This window comes from Oncorhynchus nerka, linkage group LG4 (assembly GCF_034236695.1).
Source record: "Oncorhynchus nerka isolate Pitt River linkage group LG4, Oner_Uvic_2.0, whole genome shotgun sequence".
NCBI lineage: Eukaryota > Metazoa > Chordata > Actinopteri > Salmoniformes > Salmonidae > Oncorhynchus > Oncorhynchus nerka.
This window is the reverse complement of record NC_088399.1, coordinates 59,009,770-59,035,268: the sequence shown is the minus strand read 5'-3', so window position 1 is coordinate 59,035,268 and position 25,499 is coordinate 59,009,770. Positions and strand designations below refer to the sequence as shown.

At 43.1% G+C, this 25,499-nt stretch overlaps 1 protein-coding gene across 2 annotated transcripts in view; it reads left to right on the top strand.

The window, feature by feature from the left end:
* Positions 1-216: 216 nt before the first annotated feature.
* Positions 217-25,499, top strand: part of LOC115128277 (histone-lysine N-methyltransferase 2B-like) — a 68,953-nt gene continuing 43,670 nt past the window's right edge. The window contains exons 1-16 of one of the 2 annotated variants that reach the window (XM_029657973.2): positions 217-571; positions 11,440-11,506; positions 11,706-13,283; positions 17,903-18,135; positions 18,415-18,492; positions 18,769-18,925; positions 19,099-19,345; positions 19,488-19,549; positions 20,217-20,489; positions 20,856-20,947; positions 22,179-22,286; positions 22,467-22,580; positions 22,805-22,951; positions 23,047-23,139; positions 24,384-24,501; positions 25,296-25,409. In XM_029657973.2, coding sequence (XP_029513833.1) covers positions 269-571; positions 11,440-11,506; positions 11,706-13,283; positions 17,903-18,135; positions 18,415-18,492; positions 18,769-18,925; positions 19,099-19,345; positions 19,488-19,549; positions 20,217-20,489; positions 20,856-20,947; positions 22,179-22,286; positions 22,467-22,580; positions 22,805-22,951; positions 23,047-23,139; positions 24,384-24,501; positions 25,296-25,409 — 3,784 coding nt within the window. In that variant the 5' untranslated portion in view covers positions 217-268. Of the gene's footprint in view, positions 572-11,439; positions 11,507-11,705; positions 13,284-17,902; positions 18,136-18,414; positions 18,493-18,768; positions 18,926-19,098; positions 19,346-19,487; positions 19,550-20,216; positions 20,490-20,855; positions 20,948-21,896; positions 22,287-22,466; positions 22,581-22,804; positions 22,952-23,046; positions 23,140-24,383; positions 24,502-25,295; positions 25,410-25,499 lie in introns of both variants that reach the window. The other variant, XM_029657972.2, reaches the window with a different exon arrangement.

Genomic DNA, 25,499 nt, shown 5'->3' with positions numbered 1-25,499 from the left:
ATTTTACTATACATGTATGTTTATGTTATTTTATTTCCTTTTATTACTTTTTTACTTAATGGAAATATAAAACACGAATAAAACAAAATGTATATGCACTCCACATTCATAAACACTCAAAAAGAATGCGGAGAATTCTGAAACGCAACAAACTCGTTTTCCCATGATGCAACGGTATTTCCTTCCTATCTCGCGCCTTTCCATCTTGTTTCACCAGAAGCGCTACAGACACAGCGCACCACCACCGTTGTTGTTATAGTAGTGAATAATGGCGGCAGCGGGAGGGGGATTATCATCTCCCGCTAATGGCGCTTGTTCCAGCACGCCGGCCGTAGCCCGGGCCCGTTTCCCGGGCCGGCCATGGACATCTCGTATTCGGCTACGATCGGAGAAACGTCCGCAGCGGGGAAGGTTGGGCTCGGAAAGTGGAGGGATAGTCACTGGAGGCCGGAGGCCCATCAACATTGGACTAACGTTGAGCGAGGACCCGTCACTGCTGCGTTTACTCGGGATTGCTGATAAACATAGGCGCCAGAGAGACGCGGGTTTCTACTCAAGCGGGAGTGGAGAGGTGAGTTTCCAAGCCGTGCAACAGACCCAATTAACACGTGTATGTTCCACAGCCTTCGCCGTGTAATATAGATTATATTGAGAATCAAGTGTCTGACAACGTTCGTTACCTGGCTACAGTAGGTATCCAGCTATACAATTGTTCAAACTTGAATTCTTGCTGAACCAGAATCTGGGTTTACAGGTGACGTTCTAGCCGTATTCAACGCCGCTTTATAAATCCAGATTGTGGTTCAGATGTTTACTAGTTACTGTACCAATCCACTGTACTCGGAGAAAAGTACACGTTAGTAGCTAACAGTGAAAACATCTCCTGACAGCCTCCTAGACTGACATTAACGTTACCAGGATCTTTGATAATCGATGATTTTAGGCGGTGAAATTGGCGGTAGCCAACATTACTATGTCTGGATACAAGTTTTTCTGCCAATTTAACTAACTATACTAAAACAATGTAGTTAGGAAGTGATGCTATCTAGTTAGCAACTTTAGCAACAGTCACATTTTCATACATCCACCATCACTCTACGTAGTATCAACACATAACATCTTTGGTATCGACATTAAGTCAGATTATGCCATAGTATCTGTCATTTGGTCCACTCCCGACAGCCTCAATCGTTCGTAAAATATGTCTGGCCTGTGGAACAGAAACGATTTTGAGACATTCCACTGCATGCTTTAAGTGGGCTACACCAAAAGCTTGGCCCGTGTGTCATTTAAACTAAGAGCAGTTTGTTCTAGCTTATATTTAACTGACTTCTCACACCATAGCCTACTAGTATTGACAGTTATCTTTTATGTGAGCTTGTCTTCACATTCTCAATCGAATTGGCGCTCATGCCATGCTCACAACAACTAGGCTAATTGCTGCGTGACATGCCTCATTCGGCAAGCAATGTAGAACTAGTCTACTGAGACCAGTGGTCACCAACCATTTCTGAGTGAAGATCACTTTGAGTCATAATGCAAGCCAAGATCTACCGATCAGAATACATTTTTTACATGACTTAAAAAACGTAAGCCTATGCAACATTAACGTATTAAAAGCATTACTCTAGCAACGAGGTTGGTGAATCTAATGGCAACAATTATGATGTGTCGCTAATATGACTAGGATTGTGCCTTTGGATTTCTGGACAATGAAAGCGAGTTGATATGAAAATAGAATAGGAGAGAAATGCTGGTTAATTGCATGAAGAAGTCTTCATAAAATGTCTCCACGTTTCTGCTGATGTATTTTCGCAAGGCAACTTTGAAGCAAGGTAAAACAGGCCTCATTATTCAAATCAAGTCAAATGTTATTTGGCACATGTAAGGTCTACAGCAGGTGTACTTTTCATCTTTCAGTGAAATGCTTACTTACAAGCCCTTAACCAACAATGCAGTTTTAAGGAAATCTCTAAAAAAGCAAGAGATAGAATAACAAACAATTAAAGAGCAGCAGTAAATAACAATAGCGGGGCAATATACAGGGGGTACCGGTACAGAGTTTGTGTCAAAGTGCGGGGGCACCGGTGTTGAGGTAAATATGTACATGTAGGTGGAGTGATTAAAGTGGCTATGCATAGATAATAACAGAGTAGCAGCCGTATGGGGTTGGGGGGCAATGCAAATAGTCTGGGTAGCCATTTTATTAGCTGTTCAGGACTATTATGGCTTGGGGGTAGAAGTTGTTTAGAAGCCTCTTGGACCTAGACTTGGCGCTCCGGTACCGCTTGCCGTGCGATAGCAGAGAGAACAGTCTATGACTAGAGTGGCTGGAGTCGAGGTCCTGGATGGCAGGAGTCTTGGCCCCGGTGATGTACTGGGCCTTACGCACTACCCTCTGTAGTGTCTTGCGGTCGGAGGCCGAGCTGTTGCCATGCCAGGCAATGATGCAACCAGTCAGGGGTGCTCTCAATGGTGCAGCTGTAAAACCTTTTGAGGATCTGAGGACCCATGCTAAATATTTTCAGTCTCTTGAGGGGCAATAGGTTTTGTCGTGCTATCTTCACAACTGTCTTGGTGTGCTTGGACCATGTTAGTTTGTTGGTGGTTTCCAAACAGTAAAATGAAGTGTCCAACAGAAAATACTATTCGAGATCTGTATATAATGGCGAGATGCTTATGTTTCCATCCTAACAATTGGAGTCAGCCCAATGCGGGAAGGCAAGCGACAAGTTTAGACCCAAAATAAGCCCATATTAACATATTGGTCTTATTTTGGACATATTTTTGCGAAAGTGAAACCTCTCACTTTGCCACTTCCACACTGAATACTGTGCATGCATACAAGGACTGGAACTTTTTCATGAAGAGCTTAATGGAAACATGCAACAATAGCAAACTTATCATCCTACAGTTCAAAAGGCTATAGCCTATTATTGAACATGCAAGTCCTGTAATGAAGTGGCTAATAAAACGTCATTTGCCAAAATGCAATTAGCGGAAAACACCATTCTAAACCTAATGCGAACAGTTGTGACAGAGATAAAAATCTCCTTTAGAACGTAGAAAGATGGTGAATCTAATAGCAACAATTATGATGTGTTGCTACTATGACTAGGATTGTGCCTGTGGATTCCTGGACAATGAAAGAGAGTTGATATGAAAATAGAATAGGAGAGAAATGTTGGTTAATTGCATGAGGAAGTCTTCATAAAATTATTGCCTCCACGTTTCTACGGATGGATTTTCGCAAGGCAACTTTGAAGCAAGGTAAAATAGGCTTCATTATTTGAATTAAAGTAAAACGTTCAGGTTTTAAACAGTTATACTACCTCAAGCTCACATTGCAAAGTGGTGGGTGACTGATAGTCAATGGTAGGCAGGCTATAGCCTATACGGGTAGTTCCCAACCCTTTTTGGGTATTGTACCACCAACTGACTTTGCTCTGCCCGGAGTACCCCTGAAGTACCCCTTGTGCATTTTACCAGTAGGCCTATGGTCTCATGAGTCTTCTCACGTCCCCCCTGTGGATAGGCCAAGTACCCCTAGGGGTCCTAGTACCCATGGTTTGGAACAACTGGCCTATACACCTGAATGGCGAATGGGAGGCAAACCGGTAGTAGATCAGTTGTTGTATTACTTGTGAGGAACAGCTGAGTGAGCATACATTTGAATATTTTACTGGGCTGATGGTGCCTTCATCTGATGGTCAGTCTCAGCGGAGGGAGAGAGCAGGAGGAGACTAAGGTTCACCTTTCAATGTCCCGCTACTGTCCCTTTCCTCCACTGACCGAAAAGGGACACTGTCTTCCAGCTGATGGCACACTTGAGTCGCACCGCATTATTTCTTCCTCATACAGAAATTCATGTTGCTACTCCTATGAACAGAGAAAGTTAAATATTTCTACATATAAAAAAAAGACCTAAGACGCTAATAATGATGCAAGCCTATCAATACACTTTCCTACTCATTCATTACAGCTGCAGTATTGGTTGCAGTGGAAGTAGGAAGAATGCACATTTTAATAGCATATAAAAGGGTTGACAGTGCTAAGTAAGAACTTAAACTCATAAAAACAGCAGCTCTTTTCTGTGTTCATTGACAGTCTCTCGGTTCATGGTTTTAAAAGTTTTGAAATCTCACAGTATCAACTTTGTGCTATGTTACTGCAGACATGGTAGTCTAAGCCATCCGATTGGCCAGCGTTAGGCCTATTGTGCACTTGATTTGTTCTCTAGGCCCGCCGGGAAGGCCGAATTTGTTACTTCAGACACGTGAAATGGTTCAAAATGGGAACACTGAGCCTTTCCGGTGTGCAGTACAGCAGTGGCATGGTTTCTCTGACAGGGATGTATTCATTCTGATTCATTTATATTTGAGTCATTTAGCAGACTCTCTTATCCAGAGCGACTTAAAGGAGCAATTAGGGTTAAGTCGACATATTTCACTTAGCCAGCTCTGAAATTCGAACCAGCAACCTTTTGGTTATTGCTCCAATGCTCTTAACCGCTAGGCTACCTGCCACCCCCGAATTAGAGGTTGACCGATTTATGATTTTTCAACACCGATACCGATTATCGGAGGACTAAAAAAAGCCAATACAGATTAATCGGACAATTTTTATGTATATATTTGTAATAATTACAATTACAACAATACTGAATGAACAATGAACACTTTTATTTTAACTTAATATAATACATCAATAAAATCAATTTAGCCTCAAGTAGATAATGAAACATGTTCAATTTGGTTTAAATAATGCAAAAACAAAGTGTTGGAGAAGAAAGTAAAAGTGCAATATGTAAAAAGCTAATGTTTAAGTTCCTTGCTCAGAACCTGAGAACATATGAAAGCTGGTGGTTCCTTTTAACACGAGTCTTCAATAGGGTGTAGTTCATATAGGACTATTTCTCTCTATACCATTTGTATTTCATAGACCTTTGACTATTGGATGTTCTTATAGGTAATTTAGTATTGCTAGCCTAATCTCGGGAGTTGATAGACTTGAAGTCATGAACATGGCTGTGCTTCAAGCATTGCGAAGAGCAGGAAAGTTCTGTTTGAATGAATGCTTACGAGCCTGCTGCTGCCTACCACCGCTCAGTCAGACTGCTCTATCAAATCATAGACTTAGTTATAATAAAATAAACACAGAAATACGAGCCGTATGTCATTAATATGTTCAAATCTGTAAACTTTTATCTAACGGATGGCATCCATAAGTCTAAATATTGCTGTTACATTGCACAACCTTCAATGTTATGTCATAATTACGTAGAATTCTGGCAAATTAATTTGCAACGAGCCAGGCGGCCCAAACTGTTGCATATACCCTGACTCTGCGTGCAATGAGCGCAAGAGAAGTGACACAATTTCCCTAGTTTAATATTGCCTGCTAACATGAATTTATTTTAACTAAATATGCAGGTTTAAAAAATATATACTTGTGTATTGATTTTAAGAAAGGAGTTGATGTTTATGGTTAGGTTCACATTACTGCAACGATAGTGCTTTTTTCGCGAACGCGCTTGTTAAATCACCCGGCACCGCATCAATTATATGCAACGCAGGACAAGCTGGATTAACTAGTAATATCATCAACCATGTGTAGTTAACTGGTGATAATGTTAAGATTGATTGTTTTTTATAAGATACGTTTAATGCTAGCTAGCACCTTACCTTGGCTTCTTGCTGCCCTTGTATATCAGGTAGTCAGCCTGTCACGCAGTCTTCTTGTGGATTGCAATGTAATCGTCCATGATCGGTGTCCCAAAATGCCGATTACCGATTGTTATGAAAACTTGAAATCGTCCATTCCGATTAATCGGTCGACCTTTACACTGAATGAGATTTACCATTAGCAGAATGTGAAGAATGATGTGTGTGTAAAATATGTATGTGTGCCAAAACGCACCTGTGCACTCTCAGTGAAGTTTATATACTGGTTGGTAAATGTTTGCCTACATTAATTGATTTGTGTTAGATATGTTGCAACTTCTTCTTTAAAATGGCCTGCCTGGATTAATTGATATTTGTTACATTGTAACTATAGCAATTCACCTTTTCGATTGATTGCTGAATGCTGACTATATTTATGTTCAGGAAATGTTATGTTAGGCTATTCACTGATTCAGAGGTATAGTTAGAGGAAACTCACCTTTCATTTATTAATGTACAGTACCAGTCAAAAGTTTGGACACACCTACTCATTCAAGTTTTTTAAATATATTTTTTATGACTATTTTCTAGAAACATTGCAGAATAATATGGAATCATGTAGTAACCAAAAAAGTTTTAAAGAAATCAAAATATTTTATATTTGAAAATTCAAAGTAGCCACCCACTTTGCCTTGACAGCTTTGCACACTCTTGGCATTCTCTCAACCAGCTTCACCAGGAATGCTTATCCAAAAGTCTTGAAGGAGTTCCCACTTTTGCTGAGCACTTGTTGGCTGCTTTCCCTTCACTATGCGATCCAACTCATCCCAAACCATCTCAATTGGGTTGAGGTCGGATGACCGTGGAGGCCAGGTCATCTGATGCAGCGCTCCATCACTCTCCTCCTTGGTCAAATAGCCCTTACAAAGCCTGGAGGTGTGTTGGGTCATTGTCCGGTAAACAAATGATAGTCCTACTAAGCGTAAACCAGGTGGGATGGTGTATTGCTGCAGAATGCTGCCGTAGCCATGCTGGTTAAGTGTGCCTTGGATTCTAAATAAATCACTGACAGTGTCACCAGCAAAGCACCCCCACACCATCACACCTCCCCCCTCCATGCTTCATGGTGGGAACCACACATGCAGAGATCATCCGTTCACCTTCTCTGCGTCTCACAAAGACACGGGGGTTAAAACCAAAAATCTCAATTTTTAGGACAGATTTCCGCAAGTCTAATCTCCATTGCTCTTGTTTCTTTGCCCAAGTAAATCTCTTCTTATTATTGGTGTCCTTTAGTAGTGGTTTCTTTGCAGCAATTTGACAACGAGGGCCTGATTCACGCAGTTGATATTGAGACGTGTCTGTTACTTGAACTCTGTGAAGCATTTATTTGGGCTGCGATCTGAAGTGCAGTGAATGCTAATTAACTTATCCTATGCAGCAGAGGTAACTCTGGGTCTTCCTTTCCTGTGGCGGTCTTCATGAGAGCCGGTTTCGTTATAGTGCTTCATGGTTTTTGCAACTGCACTCGAAGAAACTTTCAAAGTTGTTGAAATTTTCCGGATTGATTGACCTTCATGTCGTAAAGTAATGATAGACTATTGTTTCTCTTTGCTTATTTGAGCTATCTATTGTATACCACCCCTATCTTGTCACAACACAACTGGTTGATTCAAATGCATTAAGAAGGAAAGAAATTCCACAAATTAACTTTGAACAAGACACATCTGTTAATTTAAATGCATTCCAGGTGACTACCTCATGAAGCTGGTTGAGAGAATTCCAAGTGTTTGCGAAGCTGTCATCAAAGCATAGGGTGGCTACTTTGAACAATCTCAAATATAAAATATATTTAGATTTTTTTTAAAGCGTTTTTGGTTACTACATGTTTCCATGTGTTATTTCATAGTTTTGATGTCTTCACTATTATTCTACAATGCGGAAAATAGTAAAATAAGAATGAACTTTGGTACTGTATCTTAGGGAAGTGCAAACCTACTAATGTGTTGAGTTTGAATATTAAACTAAATTGTCTGAAGGAGAACCTTGAATCAGTAGTCTTTTGCATGAATACAAATTTTAATGTGAGTAAATTTTCAGTAATGAACTAGATGAGTAACTTCCAACCTAATTGATGGGTATTTTAATTTATTGTACAAAAACTAAAGTGTGCAAATGGATAACATCATTGCAGCACAATAGCCTATAGGAGGAGCCAAAATACGACAGAGGATTTCATCACATTTTAAAGTCAGCTATTGGAACTTTTAACTCAATCAACATCAATATGTTATTTTATATTCACTCACAAATCTGGCATCACAATTTGTGTATATCAACACAATTGTTATTATGGCAAAGTTGAAGGAAATGAACAAAGTACGTTCAAGAAGATGAAACTAGCAAATTGATTGGAGAATTGGAAATATCAGCAAGATGTATCCTATATTCATGTGCTCTTTTGGTCTGCAATTTTGTGGTCATCCAGTGTAGTTTGTTGATGATAGGTTTGTAACCAGGGTTGCAAAGGGTCGGAAGCTTTCCGGTAAATTTGTAACCAGGGTTGCAAAGGCTTTCCGGTAAATTTCCGGAATTGTTCTGGAAATATTCCATGAGGTTAATCCCAGGAAGATAATTTTGCTTAAATTCATCCAAAATGTTTTTTAGTGGGATACACATAAGGCAATTCTAGGTCCTGTGGCATATTTTGGTTAAACTATCCCCAATTCTATGGAATTGCAACCCTCTGCATGCACAGGGCACTCTTCCATTACATGTAAAGCTGATTGTCAAGATCTTGCACACTAATGAGATGCTATTGAGCCCACACTACTGAGCCCAGGACTACATGCTTTCTGGTATTTTCCGATTACAATACTGGGTGGGGTGAATATATTTTATATGACATACATGCTTTTCTGTTAACTAGTAAATAGTATCCTACAGCAAAGTGTGTTTAAATCATTTCTAACGTAACAATTTCTGCTTGTTGTTTTTGCTACCATGTGGGTTTCTATACATATTTCATTTTAAAACATTTATCTTACAAATAGAGTTTAACTGCTTAGCAATTTATTTATGTGTATATATTTATTATTATTTTACAGGAAAATGCTACGGGCACAATCTGATGTGTGGAGGCATTTCACTGTAGCTAATGTAGAAGGAAAAGCTGTGTACATTTGCAAGTACTGTGCCAAAATCATATGTGAAGAATGCAACAAAGATGCAGAATCATCTGGCCAAGTGCATAAAGTTCCCTCAGCGCTCACAACAAGCAACCTCTCACAAAAGTCCCTCTACTTCTATTTGAGGTGAAAATTATGAATCAGGCACCTTATCGATGGCAACAGCTCATGGTCCTCCTGGAATCAGAAGTTTTTTTGACTCAATGGAGAAACGTAGTCAGAGAAATGCTGATTAATGTCTTGCTCGAGCTGTGAATGCAACTGGTTCCCAGGTCATCTACAAGTCCATGCTAGGTAAAGCTCCGCCTTATCTCAGTTCACTGGTCACGATGGCAACACCCATCCATAGCACGCGCTCCAGCAGGTGTATCTCACTGATCATCCCTAAAGCCAACACCTCATTTGGCCGCCTTTCGTTCCAGTACTCTGCTGCCTGTGACTGGAACGAACTGCAAAAATCGCTGAAGTTGGAGACTTTTATCTCCCTCACCAACTTCAAACATCAGCTATCCGAGCAGCTAACCGATCGCTGCAGCTGTACATAGTCTATTGGTAAATAGCCCACCCATTTTCACCTACCTCATTCCCGTACTGTTTTTATACTGTTTTTTTATTTTTATTTATTTACTTTTCTGCTCTTTTGCACACCAATATCTCTACCTGTACATGCCCATCTGATCATTTATCACTCCAGTGTTAATCTGCAAAATGTTATTATTCGCCTACCTCCTCATGCCTTTTGCACACATTGTATATAGACTGCCCATTTTTTTTCTACTGTGTTATTGACTTGTTAATTGTTTACTCCATGTGTAACTCTGTGTTGTCTGTTCACACTGCTATGCTCTATCTTGGCCAGGTCGCAGTTGCAAATGAGAACTTGTTCTCAACTCAACCTGGTTAAATAAAGGTGAAAAAAAAAAAAAAAAAACTTGGATGCTCATAGGCAATGTGTATTGGAAGAGATTTCTGAATGTTCATCTCCCAGCATACATCCCTCCAATCAGACATGCCTTTTCTACTAATTTGCTGGATGCAGAGTTCATCAGAGTTCAAGTGAAGGTCAAGCAAATCATAGAGAAAGCAGACTGTATTGCAATCATCTCTGATGGGTGGTCGATTGTTTGTGGGCAAGGAATAATTAACTACATCTCCACCCCTCAACCAGTATTCTACAAGAGCACAGACACAAGGGACAAGACACACCGGTCTCTTCATTGCAGATGAGCTGAAGGCAGTCATCTGTGGCCCAAGGTCATTGAAGGTATTTGCACTGGTGACAGACAATGCTGCAAACATGAAGGCGGCTTGGTCTAAAGTGGAGGAGTCCTGCCCTCACATCACACCCATTGGCTGTGTTGCTCATGCATTGAATCTGCTCCTCAAGGACATCATGGAACTGAAAACGATGTATACACTCTACAAGAGAGCCAATGAAATGGTTAGGTATGTGAAGGGTCATCAAGTTATAGCAGCAATCTACCTCACCAAGCAAAGTGAGAAGAATGAGAGCACCACATTGAAGCTGCCCACCAACACCCATGTCATCATGTCTCTTGGAGGGGAAGGAGTTTCCAAGAAATGGCCAAATCAGTCTGCTGATATGGACAGCCCCATCAAGAGGATCTTCCTGGATGATGTATTTTGGGAGAGAGTGGTAAGCAGCCTGAAACTCCTGAAACCAATAGCAGTAGCCATTCCACGGATTGATGGAGACAATGCCATCTTGCCTGATGTTCAGACTCTGCTTGAAGATGTAAGAGAAGAAATCCGTACTGCCCTGCCCACTTCACTGTTGCTCTAAGCAGAGAACACTACAGTACTGAAATACATCAAAAAGCGTGAAGACTTCTGTCTGAAGCCCATACACGCAGCAGAGTACGTGTTGGACCCCAAGTATGCTGGCAAGGGCATCCTGGTCTTTCTATATCCAATCCGATTTGACTTCCAGTAAAAAGGTAGTCTCCGGCCCCCATATCATCTTTGCAGTTTCTTTTGTCACACTTGACTGACTGCATAACACTGGGACAGATTGCATGGTCGTAGGTTGCTCTCTCGGATAGTGAGATGCTAGCTAAATTTAGCCTATTAAGCTGATGCAGTTTTAGTCTAGATCAATTTTTGCCTTATTTTTTATTGTTCCTTTTCTTACACATCCTCATCTTCCGGCAATGTGGAAAAATAGTATTCAGATTAGTATTTGTGAACATTGTACATTTCATGATGGTGTATGTTTTCTGTGGAAAGTAGAGTTTGATCAATGTTCACACTTTGCATTTGCAATAGCCTAGACCTAATTGAAATTACACATTTGCAGTTATACCCCACTACATTTTGAAGCCTGATGTCTCAAATCAGTTCAGTGTGACTGTTTGTAACCAGATATCAGCTGGGTTGCTGCCCATGGTTTCATCTGATCCCACCCCTTACCAACCCTGTGATGAGATCGAGTTGGCCTTCTGTAGTATACATGCAAAGTATTAAATTCTGGTTGTTATTATGTATTATATATTTTTTTGCTGAACACAGTGTGATGTGTGAACATTAAATAATGCATTGTGTTCCTACCCTGGGTTTTTGTGTTTTAGGATGAGGATTTCCCTGGGTTTGGGACTGAATACCGGCCAACACTCTCAGCACACAATATCTCTGAAAGTAAGTAGGCTAATGATGAACAATAATGTTAGATATCAATTGTGCTCAGGAATTCTCACATTTCCTAGCAGAAATATGCAGTAGCCTTCATGTTTGGGATTTATAGCTTTGGTAGCATACCTTATAATATGCATCAACTTATTGTCTGACATTGGTCTATTCATATTAAGACACTTATGTTTCCCTGTCTTGTTTCTAGGCAGGCCTCTCCAATTATCATTTTTGAATCCAGAAAATCCTCCCCCAGCTCCAGAACTTACAGCAAAGCTTGAGAAAAGTGGAGTGAAGGGCTCCAAAGAAGACCCTAAAGTTGGAGAGGGTCAGGAAGACGAAAACGCTGTGAAACCCAAAATAATTGCCAAACTGTCAGCCCAAAAAATGTCTCCCAGTTCTGGGATTAAATCTAGAGGAAAGCAGGCTACTGGGACAAAGGCCTCAAAAGGCAAGGGCAGCGCAAAATCAAATGGTCCCAACAGGAAAAGGGGAAGGAAGGTGGTGGAATCGTCTTCAACAGCCAGAAAGAGGAACAGGCAAGACCAAACAACAAAGGTGGGCAGGGGAGGCTCAGGGTCCAGCACAGCCCGACCCCAAACCAGCAGAGACAAGCAGGGAAAACTGGTGTGGACCCTGACAGTGGTCAAGGGCAAAGGGAAGGCCTCCAAGAGCAAAGAGGCCAGGGAGGTAACAGCAGGCAAAACCGAACCAGACCAATCTGAGCCACAGATGTCTGGGAAGAGAAGAGGATCTCAGCAAGACCAAACAGGCCAAACTGGTGTGGACCCTGACATTGGTCAAGGGCAAAGGGAAGCACTGTCCCCTAAACCTGTGAATAAGCAGCAGCAGAGGAGGAGAGTGTCCAAGGGAACAGGGGAATCCCTTGAGGCTGGAGCTGAGATGGAGCAGAATCCAGCAATGTCACTGGAAAGAAAGAAACCAGCACAGTTTAAGCGCAAGTCCATATTTGGCCACAGGAGGAAGCCCGGGAATGTGGAGAGGCTTAGTACGCCAGAGTCTGTTGTGAAACGCTTTCGTCGTAAGTTTGTATTCTACACCTACGTGCCAGAGTACCTCCCAGACCCAGTGAAGCAGGAGGGAAAGGAGCAGCAGCCGCAGGGGGAGAGCACCAGGACAGAGGGCGAGCCTCTCCTGTCCCCTGGAGAGTTCGAGCAGGGAGCCAGCAGTAACTTCTCCTCGCCTGTGGTGAGCGCCAGATCTTCACGTGTCATCAAGGCACCCAAGAGGTTCCTCAATGACGAGATAATATCCTGGCCCAGGGGCTCCCTGAAAAAGAATAGCCAAGGCAAGGTGAAGGAGGAGGATGCCATGAGCCTATCCTTCAATGATGACATTGACCACTTGTCTCGAACTCCAGGTCAAAATGAGTTCAAACCTAAAGTTTCGGGCTCAACTGGTAAAAAAACACTTCAGACCAGCCTGTCCTCAACCCTGTCTGTGAAGGACCCGACGCTCAGCCCAGGCTCATCCCACCTCGAGGTCTACGAGAGACTCAAGAAGCTGACCCTCAGCCTGGCCCAGAAGAAGAAAGGCCTTGGTGCTGCTGAGGGTGAAACGGCAGAAGAAGAAGAAGCCCAGGCGGACCGGAGTTTGACCTCGCCGGTTAGGAAGAGAGGGAGGTCCAAGCTGAAAATGGAGGACCTCAACTCTCCTGGGGTTGTGAGGAAGCTGGCTGTGCAGGTCCGTAACGCTGCCGCTGCATCCCAAGCTGCATCATCTGTGACTATGGAGGAGGCAGCAAACGACACAGAACATTTCCAAGGTAAGGCATTTTGTGTGCTCCGTTACATACAGTTGAAATCGGAAGTTTACATACACTTAGGTTGGAGTCATTAAAACTCGTTTTTCAACCACTCCACAAATTTCTTGTTAACAAACTATAGTTTAGCTAAGTCTGTTAGGATATCTACTTTGTGCATGACACAAGTAATTTTTCCAACAATTGTTTACAGACAGTGAATTAGTGAAATAATCTATCACCATTCCAGTGGGTCATAAGTTTACATTCACTAAGTTGACTGTGCCTTTAAACCGCTTAGAACATTCCAGAAAATGGTTTCATGGCTTTAGAAGCTTTTGATAGGCTAATTGACATAATTTGAGTCAATTGGAGGTGTACCTGTGGATGTATTTCAAGTCCTACCTTCAAACTCGGTGCCTCTTTGCTTGACATCATGGGAACAAAAGAAATCAGTCAAGTCCTCAGAAAGATAATTCTAGACTTCCACAAGTCTGGTTAATCCTTGGGAGCAATTTCCAAACGCCTGAAGGTACCACGTTCATATGTACAAACAATAGTACGCAAGTATAAAGACCATGGGACCACACAGCCACCATACCGCTCAGGAAGGAGACACGTTCTGTCCCCTAGAGATGAACCTACTTTAGTGTGAAAAGTGCAAATCAAATCCCAGAACAACAGCAAAGGACCTTGTGAAGATGCTAGAGGAAACGGGTACAAAAGTATCTATATCCATAGTAAAACTAGTCTTATATCGACATAACCTGAAGGGCCCAAAACCGCTTAAGCCTGAACTGCTCCAAAACCGCTTAAAAAAAGCCAGACTAAAAAAGGCAGACTACAGTTTGCAACTGCACATGGGGACAAAGATTGTACTTTTTGGAGAAATGTCCTCTGGTCTAGAACTGTTTGACCATAATGACCATCGTTATGTTTGCAAGCCGAAGTACACCGTCCCAACCATGAAGCACGGTGGTGGCAGCATCATGTTGTGGGGGTTCTTTGCTGCAGGAGGGACTGGTGCACTTCACAAAATAGATGGCTTCATAAGGAAGGACAATTATGTGGATATATTGAAGCAATGTCTCAAGACATCAGTCAGGAAGTTAAAGCTTGGTCGCAAATTGTCCATTTGGAAGACCAATGACCCCAAGCATACTTCCAAAGTCTTAAGGACAACAAAGTCTAGGTATTGGAGTGGCCATCACAAAGCCCTGACCTCAATCCCATAGATCATTTGTGGGCAGAACTGAAAAAGCGTGTGCTAGCAAGGAGGCCTACAACCCTGACTCAGTTACACCAGCTCTGTCTGGAGGAATGGGACAAAATTCACCCAACTTATTGTGGGAAGCTTGTGGAAGGCTACCGTAAACGTTTGACCCAAGTTAAACAATTTAAAGGCAATGCTACCAAATACTAATTGAGTGTTTGTAATCTTCTGACCCACTGGGAATGTGATGAAAGAAATAAAAGCTGAAATAAATAATTCTTTCTACTATTATTCTGACAGTTCACATTCTTAAAATAAAGTGGTGATCCTAACTGACCTAAGACAGGGAATTTTTACGAGGATTAAATATCAGAAATTGTGAAACTGAGTTTAAATGTATTTGGCTAAAGTTTATGTAAACTTCCGACTTCAACTGTATGTATGTGTGTGTGTGTAATATATATTTTGCTTAATGGATATTTAGGAACTGTTTCTTTATTCCAGAAAATGATTTGGGCTTTTGTGATAAAAGTATTATTCTTCGATGTTTTAGTGCATTTAGGAAACCACATTTTACCATAGGTTTGAGCAGTATAGCTTGCCAGAAGGCTCTGGTCAAAAGTAGTGCACTATCCTCCTGATTCTTGCTTACAAGTAAAAACTAAAGCAGGAAGTACCAGTGACTCGCTTAATACGGAAGTGGTCAGATGCGCGGGTGCTGCGCTACAGGACTGTTTTTCTGTAATAGACTGGAATATGTTCTGGGATTCATCCAATGGTATACCATCACAGTCACCGGCTTCATCAATAAGTGCATTGGCAACGTACGTACATTTCCTAACCGGGAGCCATGGATTACAGGCAACATCCGCACCAAGCTAAAGGCTAGGAGCTGCCAATTTCAAGAAGCGGGACACTAATCCGCACGCTTATAAGAAATCCCGCTGTGCCCTCAGACGAACCATCAAACAGGAAAAGCGTCAATACAGGACTAAGATTGAATCCGACTACACAACTCGTCGTATGTGGCAGGGCTTGAAAAATATTACAGATTACAAAGTGAAAACCCAGCCACAAGCTGCCCAGTGACGGGAGTCTACCAGATGAGAGAGATGCGTTTTATGCTGCTTCTAGGAAAGCAACACTGAAGCATGAATGAGAACACCAGCTGTTCTGGATGACTGTGTGATCACGCTCTCCGTAGCTGATGTGAGCAAGACCTTTAAACAGGTCAAAATTCACAGCTGCGGGACCATACGGATTACCAGGATGTCTACTCAAAGCATGGGCGGACCAACGGACAAGTGTCTTCACTGACGTTTTCAACCTCTCTCTGACCGAGTCTGTTATACCTACATGTTTCAAACAGACCAACAAAGTCCCTGTGTCCGAGAAAGCGAAGGTAACCTACCTAAATTATTACCGCCCCGTAGCACTCAAACACTTCATGGCTACTGACGTGAAAGGCTGGTCGTGGCTCACATCAACAACATCATGCCGGAAACCCTAGACCCACTCCAATTCCCATACCAACCCAACAGATCCATAGATGACTCAATCTCTATTGCACTCCACACTGCCCTTTCCCACCTGGACAAAAAGGACACCTATGTCAATCAATCACATCTTTTTTATAAAGCCCTTTTTACATCAGCTGATGTCACAAAGTGCTGTACAGAAACCCAGCCTAAAACCCCCAACAGCAAGCAAAAACTCACTAGAAAGGTCAGAACCTAGGAAGAAACCTAGAGAGGAACCAGGCTCTGAGGGGTGGCCAGTCCTCTTCTGGCTGTGCCGGGTGAAGATTATAACGGAACATGGCCAAGATGTTCAAATGTTCATAGATGACCAGCAGGATCAAATAATAATAATCACAGTGGTTGTCGAGGGTGAAGCAGGTCAGCACCTCAGGAGTAAATGTCAGTTGGCTTTTCATAGCCGAGCATTCAGAGTATCTCTACTTCTCCTGCTGTCTCTAGAGAGTTTAAAACAGCAGGTCTGGGACAAGGTAGCACGTCCGGTGAACAGGTCAGGGTTCCGTAGCCGCACCTATGTGAGAATGCTGTTTATTGACTACAGCTCAACGTTCAACACCATATTCCACACAAAGCTCATCACTAAGCTAAGGACCCTGGGACTGAACACCTCCCTCTGCAACTGGATCCTGGACTTCCTGATGGGCCGCCCCCCAGGTGGTAAGGTTAGGTAACAACACATCTGCCTCGCTGATCTTCAACACTGGGGCCCCTCAGAAGTGTTTTCTTAGTCCCCTCCTGTACTCCCTGTTCACCCACGACTTACGTGGCCAACAGTGGTAGGCCTGATCACCGACAACGATTAGACACCCTATAGGGAGGAGACCTGGCAGTCTGGTGCCAGGACAACAACCTCTCCCTCAATGTGAGCAAGACAAATGAGCTGATCGTGGACTATAGGAAAAAGAGGGCCGAACAGGCCCCCATTAACATTGGCTGAAGTGGAGCGGGTCGAGAGTTTCAAGTTCCTTGGTGTCCAAATCACCAACAAACTATCATGGTCAAAACACACCAAGACAGTTGTGACGAGGGTACGGCAGCATCTTCTCTCCCTCGGGAGACTGAAAAGATTTGGCATGGGTCCCCTGATCCTCAAAGTTCTACAGCTGCACCATCAAGAGCATCCTGACGGATTGCATCACTGCCTGGTATGGGAACTGCTCGGCATCTGACCATAAGGCGCTACAGAGGGTAGTGCGTACTGCTCAGTACATCACTGGCGCCATGCTTCCTCACATCCATGACCTCATATATTTATATATATATATCTCCAGTGGTGCAAAAAAGTATTTAGTCAGCCACCAATTGTGCAAGTTCTCCCACTTAAAAAGATGAGAGGCCTGTAATATTCATCATAGGTACACTTCAACTATACTTATTTTCCACCATAATTTGCAAAAAAAATTCATTAAAAATCCTACAATGTGATTTTCTGGATTTCTTTTTCTCATTTTGTCTGTCATAGTTGAAGTGTACCTATGATGAAAATTACAGGCCTCATCTTTTTAAGTGGGAGAACTTGCACAATTGGTGGCTGACTAAATACTTTTTTGCCCCACTGTATATATTAAGAGGTGTCAGAAGAAGGCCCCCAAAAAAGTACCTCGACTCACCTGTACCCCTGCACATTGACTCGCTGCCGTATATTGCCTCATTATTGTTATATAATTTTATTGTAACTTTTTTTATTTATTTATTAAATATTTTCTTAGCTTTATTTCTTCAACTTCGTTGTTGATTAAGGGCTTGTAAGTAAGCATTTCACGGTAAGGTCTACACCTGTTGTATTTGGAGCATGTGACAAATACAATTTGATATACAGGCTGTCTCAAGTTTGACACAGTCAGCCTTTTGGAAGTTAGTGACAGTTGACTGATTCTTCTCCCCATGAGCAGAGTCCGCTCCTGAAGGAGTTTACGAAGGAGTGAGCCAGGCTAATGAGGGTGATGATGGGGTGGTGGTGGAACAGGGGGGCACCAGCCATCGTATCAACCTCACCGGCACCAACAAGAGGATGTTCCATCTGCTGAAGAGGGCCAAGGTTCAGCTCATTAAGATCGACCAGCTGAAGAGAGCCAAACTGCAGCTGGTGAAGATTGACCAGCAAAGGCCGATGAAGTCATCACAGGTCAGAATCTGCGACCTTGATCGACTCTGTCTGCATCCCAAATGGCACACACTTCCCTGTGGTGTGCCCTTTTGGTTAAAAGTAGTGCACAACATAGGGAATAGGGTTCCATTTTGGGCGCTACCATTGATTTACCCTGAATTAGCAGGGCTGTTGGTAACATTTGAATGTCGGCTTACAGTGTATGAATTTGGCATAGATTTGTTGGATTAAAACCAATTTCAATTATTAGGCGGTTTCATTAATATAATTTCACTTTTATACCCTTGTTTCTTTCAGCTCCTGTCTGGATCTGTAAAACTCAGTCCCAGAGATTTAAGAGTTGGAGGGGGGAGGAGGATAGGAGGCTCTGCTCAGGTGAGCCCCTGTTTCTTGACCCTGGCTGTGTTTTTGTCTTTGTCTGTGTCCATCTCTTTTCTTTTCTTCTCTGTTTTTAGATTTTTGTGGTTTAACATTTCTGTATTGTTGATGTTTATAGTACAGTGTTTTGTTAGTGGCCTGTCTGGGGTTTCTCTTGAAAATGCTTTGGCCATTTGTGCGGTGGCTGCATTTTGGTGTCTGTCTTTTAGAGTGCAGTTTCATTGTTATAGTTTAATTTATGACCGTGTTCCCCACATAATCCTGTTCCCATAGGACCAGCTCCTTGGTGGTCCACGCATCAAGCATGTCTGTCGGGCAGCAGCGGTGGCGTTGGGGCAACCCCGTGCCATGGTGCCTGACGATATCCCCAGGCTTAGTGCTCTGCCCCTCCATGAGAGAGAGGGCATCACCACCTCACCAGCTGTAGAAGGTAACCTTTATGTTTATGAAGCACACTGCTAAGAACTGTAGTTACCACTTGTTTTCTTTTTCTGGTGTTTAGCTTTCTGTCGATTTCAGGTATGTGACCTAAACTCAGTCACCTATGTTAACAAATCATTTTTTAATCTCTCCCACGCTCTCTCATGCTCTCTTTGTTTTTAGACATTGCTGATGACCCCTCTGATCAGGAAATCGAGCACACTCAGGAGCACAAGAGGACAAGACAGAAGCACAAGTACAGCAAGCAGCGCAAGTTAAAGCGGAACTATAGCGAGGTTGGTCCTGGGGGTCGTGCCACCCGCTGTGGGTCCTGCCAGGGCTGCCTCCATGAGGGCGACTGCGGCACCTGCTTCAACTGCCTGGACAAGCCCAAGTTTGGAGGGCCCAACACCAGACGCCAGTGCTGTGTGTAAGTGCTCCTACTTTTCATCCACTATTATTCATCTACTCATGGACAAACACACACTGTATTTTCTTCTTGGTTGTTTTGTGTACAAATTGAACATGATACACATTTTAAAATGATAATAAATATTTCCCTGTGCCACCAGGTTAAAGCGATGTGTTCGGATTGAGGCGAGGAAAGTAAAGCGTGGCATGAAGGCATTCACAGGTTTGTTGGAGTTGTGTTTAATACATCTGTATTTATATAATTTTACATTTGAGTCATTTAGCAGACTCTTGTCCAGAGCATCTTACAATTGGTGCATTAATCTTAAGATAGCTAGGTGAGACGACAACATCACAATCGTATCAAGTACATTTTTCATCAACAACGTATTTATCAGCAAAGTCAGTGTTAGTAGGACAAGCCAAGTGCCTTTTTTCAGGATGGGGGCTCTTTAAAAAAAAAGTAATGTACTCTTCAAAGAGGCAGGATGATTTCGGAAGATTGGGAGGGACACTGCTGTCCTGACTTTAAGGGGAAGCGTTGGGGTGCTAGGAAAGAGAAGAGCTTTGACTGGGCTGAGCGGGAGCTGCCCTGCTATAGGTGGAGGAACGGAGTGCATGGGTTGGGATGTAGGTTTTGAGCATAGCCTGAAGGTAAAGCCAGTTCCCCTGGCTGCTCCGTTGGCAAGCACCAGGGTCTCGAAGACTTCAACTGGAAGCCAGTGGATCAATTACTAATGACTACAAGCCACTTGTGTGTTTTTGCTGTTATTACCAATTACATTGACACCTTTAACTGAAAACCACACTAACACGGTGGTCTGCCTCATGGCCCAAAAATTCAGCCAATGATTTCAGTGTTAAAAATTGGGCTTCAATTTGTTGTGCAGTCCTTTCAAGGCGGCGACGCAGGTCATCAGCCAATGTGTTTAAGTCCAATGATGACGAGGGGTCGGTGTCCTGGGAGGAGGGAGAGGCAGAGGAGGGGTTGGACCCGGCAACCCCTGGAGACTGCCTAAGCCTTTCCACCAGAAAGCAGCCAAGGCGGAACGTGACACCTCGCTCCTACAGCAGCCTGCTGAAGTCCGACTCGGACGAGGACATGGGCGGAGAAGCAGCAGTCAAGAGTCCTGTAAAGAATCCTGTCGCCCCAAGCAACCAAGGTAATGCCGTACACAGGGATAGAAGCCTTAGTGTATGATGACAATATAGGTCAATGCATATTTGTGCCTCACCTTTTGAGTTGCACCACAACACAATCCTTTGAACTCCATCTTTGAAATGGAGTGATTTGACAGATAGTTGAAGGATTTATAGCCTTTAGTCAGGCAGATCAGAAGAAAAGGGGTGGATGTTAGTGACCATAGTGATTTGAGATTGAGGATGACTGTGTTTTGAGGATAGACTTGCAGGTCAGAAATGCCAAAATACCATTGAGTGGTTTCAGGGTATTGGTTTGAGTAGAGAGTTTATGTTTTAAAACCCATTAGCTCTCTGACTGACTGATGCTGCTCCCTCTGGTCTCCTAGCTCCAGAGGAGGGCCCAGTGCCCAGTGAAGTTGTAAGGCACCGCAGACCTGGGCCACCCAAAGGACTGCCGGGCCGACGCAGAGCCGACAAGGTAATTACCCGTAGAACTGTCTCTGCCTGACTTTACTCATGTGAGTGAGTAGATTAACTGATTAACTGATCAGTCTCTCACACTCTAACCTCGTCCTCTGTGTGCAGGAGTGAGCAGCTCCAATAACCACTTCCATCAAAATGCACAATCAAATGTGCACTGTTTATTTTCTAGTGTGGTCCCCTTCTTTTTGGTGCTGAAGCTTAAAATGTCTGATGTTGGGAAAAGCTTTCACATTAATCGCCGACGCATGCATTATACCTTCATTCAAAAACCTCTGGATCCTCTGCAATCTTGCTTAATTTTTCTGGAATTTAATCGTCTGGAATCCAAAGATGCCGTGACTCAATGTTTCTTTTGACAGGCATGATCTCGCTCATTTTCACCCACTCACAGTTTACTGTGGGTAATGGGTCCTCTTTCTGGTTTGACTAGGCATGCTTTAACAATGATTAGCTTATCTAAACCTCTCTTACCTCCTCACAGTTAACTACTGTGGTAATGGGTCCTCTTTCTTTCTAGTTTGACTAGGCATGTTTTAACAATGATTAGCTTATCTTAACCCTCTCTTACCTCCTCACAGTTAACTACTGTGGTAATGGTCCTCTTTCTTTCTTTCTAGTTTGACTAGGTATGCTTTAACAATGATTAGCTTATCTAACCCTCTCTTACCTCCTCACAGTTAACTACTGTGGTAATGGGTCCTCTTTCTTTCTTTCTAGTTTGACTAGGCATGCTTTAACAATGATTAGCTTATCTAACCCTCTCTTACCTCCTCTCCTTCACTCCTCCTAGCTAGACTTTTCTCTCAAAGCCAAAGGTAGTTTTGGTGGCTCTCCTCTTTCCTCTACCTTGCTGCCGCTACCCGCCACCTAGCATGTGACCGTGGTCGTGCTGTAACGCTGGTCCCCCTCTTTTGCTTAAGCATTCCCCCCCTTCACATGCACAGGGGAGCAACTCAGAGGCGCACCATCCAGGGCTGCTGGTCACAGAGAGCCACATAACAAGGAGCCCCAGCGAGCCGTGCCCACCCAGGATCCCACCGTTGCGGTTACAGTGGCGACTGCAGGTGCAGCTGCAACGGTTGCCCCCATTTGTGGTGCAGTCGGTCATGCAGGAGGAGGAGGAGCCAGAGGAGGAGTCTTCACAGGAAGAGGAGGAGACTATTGTTAAAGAGGCTGTGCTGCAACATAATCCCAGAATTGATCCCCACTATGTCCTTCGTTCCCAGAATGCTGCAGAACACACACCAACTAACATCCTTGCCACGCTAATCAACGGACTCCCCCAAAAGGGCCACTTGAAGACCGGGACGCACAGGATCCGCGTAGACTTTAAGGTGAGGGTCTCTCTCATTCAGATTATTTTATTGGTTTGAAATACCATTTGTAAATATTGCCAAAGCAGTATAGTGGTATAGCATTTCATTAAATGCAGTACTTGCTTTCTATCTCCCTCCCATACAAACATTCATTAAGTCACACCATTATTGTGTTTCTTTCTCTCGTCTTTCTCCCAGGAGGACTGTGCCGTCCAGAACGTGTGGTTGATGGGCGGTCTGAGTATCCTCACCTCCATCCCAGTCACCCCTCATCCTGTTTGCCTGCTCTGTGCCAGCAAAGGACACCATGAGGTAACCGTGGAAATGCATTTACAGAATATTCTGTCCCAGTGTTTGCCATATTGTCATTAGAATAATTACATTTCATTGTAGATAAGTATTACTGTTTTGAGGAAAACTAGGAGGCTGCGTAGGCTTAATGAAGAGCTACCCAGGGTTATCTGGAAAACAGTAGGTTTTGTGCAATATGTGTTCTCCTGATGCTGACTGCCTTCTGCCTTACCACCTCCCCTCAGATGATATACTGCCAGGTGTGCTGCGAGCCCTTCCACAGCTTCTGCCTCTGGCCTGAAGAGCGACCCCAGGAGGAGAACAAAGAGAACTGGTGCTGCCGCCGCTGCAAGTTCTGCCATGTGTGCGGCCGCAAGCACAAGAACAACAAGGTGTGCATGTCCGCAGGATCCTCAAAAGTGAATTGAGATTTGATAGTGTTTTCACCCCAACTTTCACATTTTAAATGTACTGCTTCTTCCTTTAGCCTGTGTTGCAGTGCAGGAGGTGTCAGAACTGCTACCACCCCTCCTGTCTGGGACCCACCTACCCAAAGCCCATCAACTGTAACATGCCCTGGGTAAGTACCAGGAATGTATTATTTATATTTCTGTTTAACTTTTTCTTCTCTCTTATCCCCATTCCGATTTACGACCATGTTTTTAACCTCTCCATGGGGTGTGTGAAGCTACCGTCCCACCTGTCCAACATCCAGTGAAATTGCAGAGTGCCAAATTCAAAACAGAAATACTCATAAAAATTCATAAAACATACAAGTGTTATACATCGGTTTAAAGATTAACTTCTTGTTAATCCAACCACAGTGTCAGATTTCAAAAAGGCTTTACGCCGAAAGCATACCATGCGATTATCTGAGAACAGCGCCCAGCAGACAAATCATTACAAACATTTACCAGCCAAGTAGAGGAGTTACACAAGTCAGAAATAGTGATAAAATTAATCACATACCTTTGATCTTCATATGGTTGCACTCACAGGACTCCCATTTACCCAATAAATGTTTGTTTTGTTCGATAACATTCCTCTTTATATGCAAAAAACTCTTTTTTGTTCGCATTTTGTTTCAGTAATCCACAGGCTCAAAGGCAGTCACAACAGACAGACGAAAAATCTGAAAAGTATCAGTAAAGTTCGTAGAAAAGTGTCAAACGATATTTAGAATCAATCCTCAGGTTGTTTTTAGTCATAATAATCGATAACATTTCAACCGGACAAAAGCTTCGTCAATATAAAAGGAAAACAAGAAAGGCGTGCTCTCAGTTGCGCACATGAAAAACCTCTGGGACAGTGAATGGTCCACTCATTCTGACTGGTCCCTCATTTTTCAGAATACAAGCCTGAAACCATTTCTAAAGACTGTTGACATCTAGTGGAAGGCATAGGAAGTGCAATTTGAGTCCTAAGTCAATGGATACTGTAATGGCATTCAATAGAAAACTACAAAAATAAATCCACCCAGGAAGTGAGATTTTTTTTCTCAGGTTTTTGCCTGCTGTATCAGTTCTGTTATACTCACAGATATTATTTGAACAGTTTCAGTTTTGGAAACTTTAGAGTGTTTTTTATCCAAATATGCCAATTATATGCATATCCTAGCTTCTGGGCTAGGATTATTTTGGAATGAAGTACCTTGCTCAAGGGTACAACAATGGTGGATATGCTAGTAATGATCTGAAACCAGCAACCCTCAGTTCTTAGCCAATTCAGTTCCCACTTTTCTTCGCCCTACCCTGGACTTGAACCAGCGACCTTCCGGATACTTGTCCATCTCTCTAACCTTTGGGCTACCTGCCCCCGTCCCAGGTGTGTATGACGTGTATCCGGTGTAAGAGCTGTGGAGTGACCCCAGGGAAGACCTGGGATATGGCCTGGAACCACGAGCAGGACCTCTGTCCCGACTGCAGCACCCTCCACCTCAAAGGTAGGACCTCAGTGAAACATTACAATCTGTGTATTACTAGTAAGACGTGATGTGGCATTAACCAGAATATTACAGATGAGACAAAAATCTTCACCTGGCCCTTTAAGGGCAGGATGTTACCATGGTAACGTGACTTGTTCGTACCTGTGAGATTTGAGTCTGGCTAGTAGAATCGCTGCCTTCTCTTACCAAGCAGTTGAAACTCAAACATTGAAAAACAACCTAGCTTGTGAACAAAACATTGTACATTTCCAAGAAACACTTCATTAGACTTTCATTTCAAGTAAATTAGAACTACTTTTATGCCTGGCAACAGCGCTTCTAAAAATGAATCTTTCACTCAGCTCTTCACGTGCGCACAGCCCCCCAGTTGCAGCACCAGGTGGGATAGGTTATATAGGATTCGTAGTCCTTTGACTGTGTGCGATAATTTTACCGGCTATGGAAAAAATATAGAATAATCACCTAGCAGCATGTATTTTACTATAAATGTGATCATACTGGACTATTTTTATTTACAAATGTGTCCTGAAATGCTTGCGCTGTCGAGCCCTGACCAGCCGCCAACATGGCTGGTGATATAGACATCTTACCCGCCAATGACAAAACCGACCCGCAGCTGGTGGGTGTTAATTTCATGCCCTGACGGTATAGACAAACTCCAGGAACAGTCCAAGAAGACCGGGATGAGAGCAGTTGTATAGCTGGACTGATACTTTGTCAGGACCTTCTTGTCATGTATTTGTTTAATTTAACCATCGATTACTGTTGTACATCTGATTTTGTTTTACAAGGGAACTTCTGCACTATCTGCTCCAAGTGTTACGAGGAGAACGACCACAACAGCCAGATGATGGAGTGCTCCAGGTGTAGCCACTGGGTACATTCTAAATGTGAAGGACTCTCTGGTGAGTGGGACTAATATTTCTGCCTCAGGACTGTCTTTATCAAGGGGATGTACAGCAGGGGTGGCCAACACTCATCTTAGAGGGTTTCTG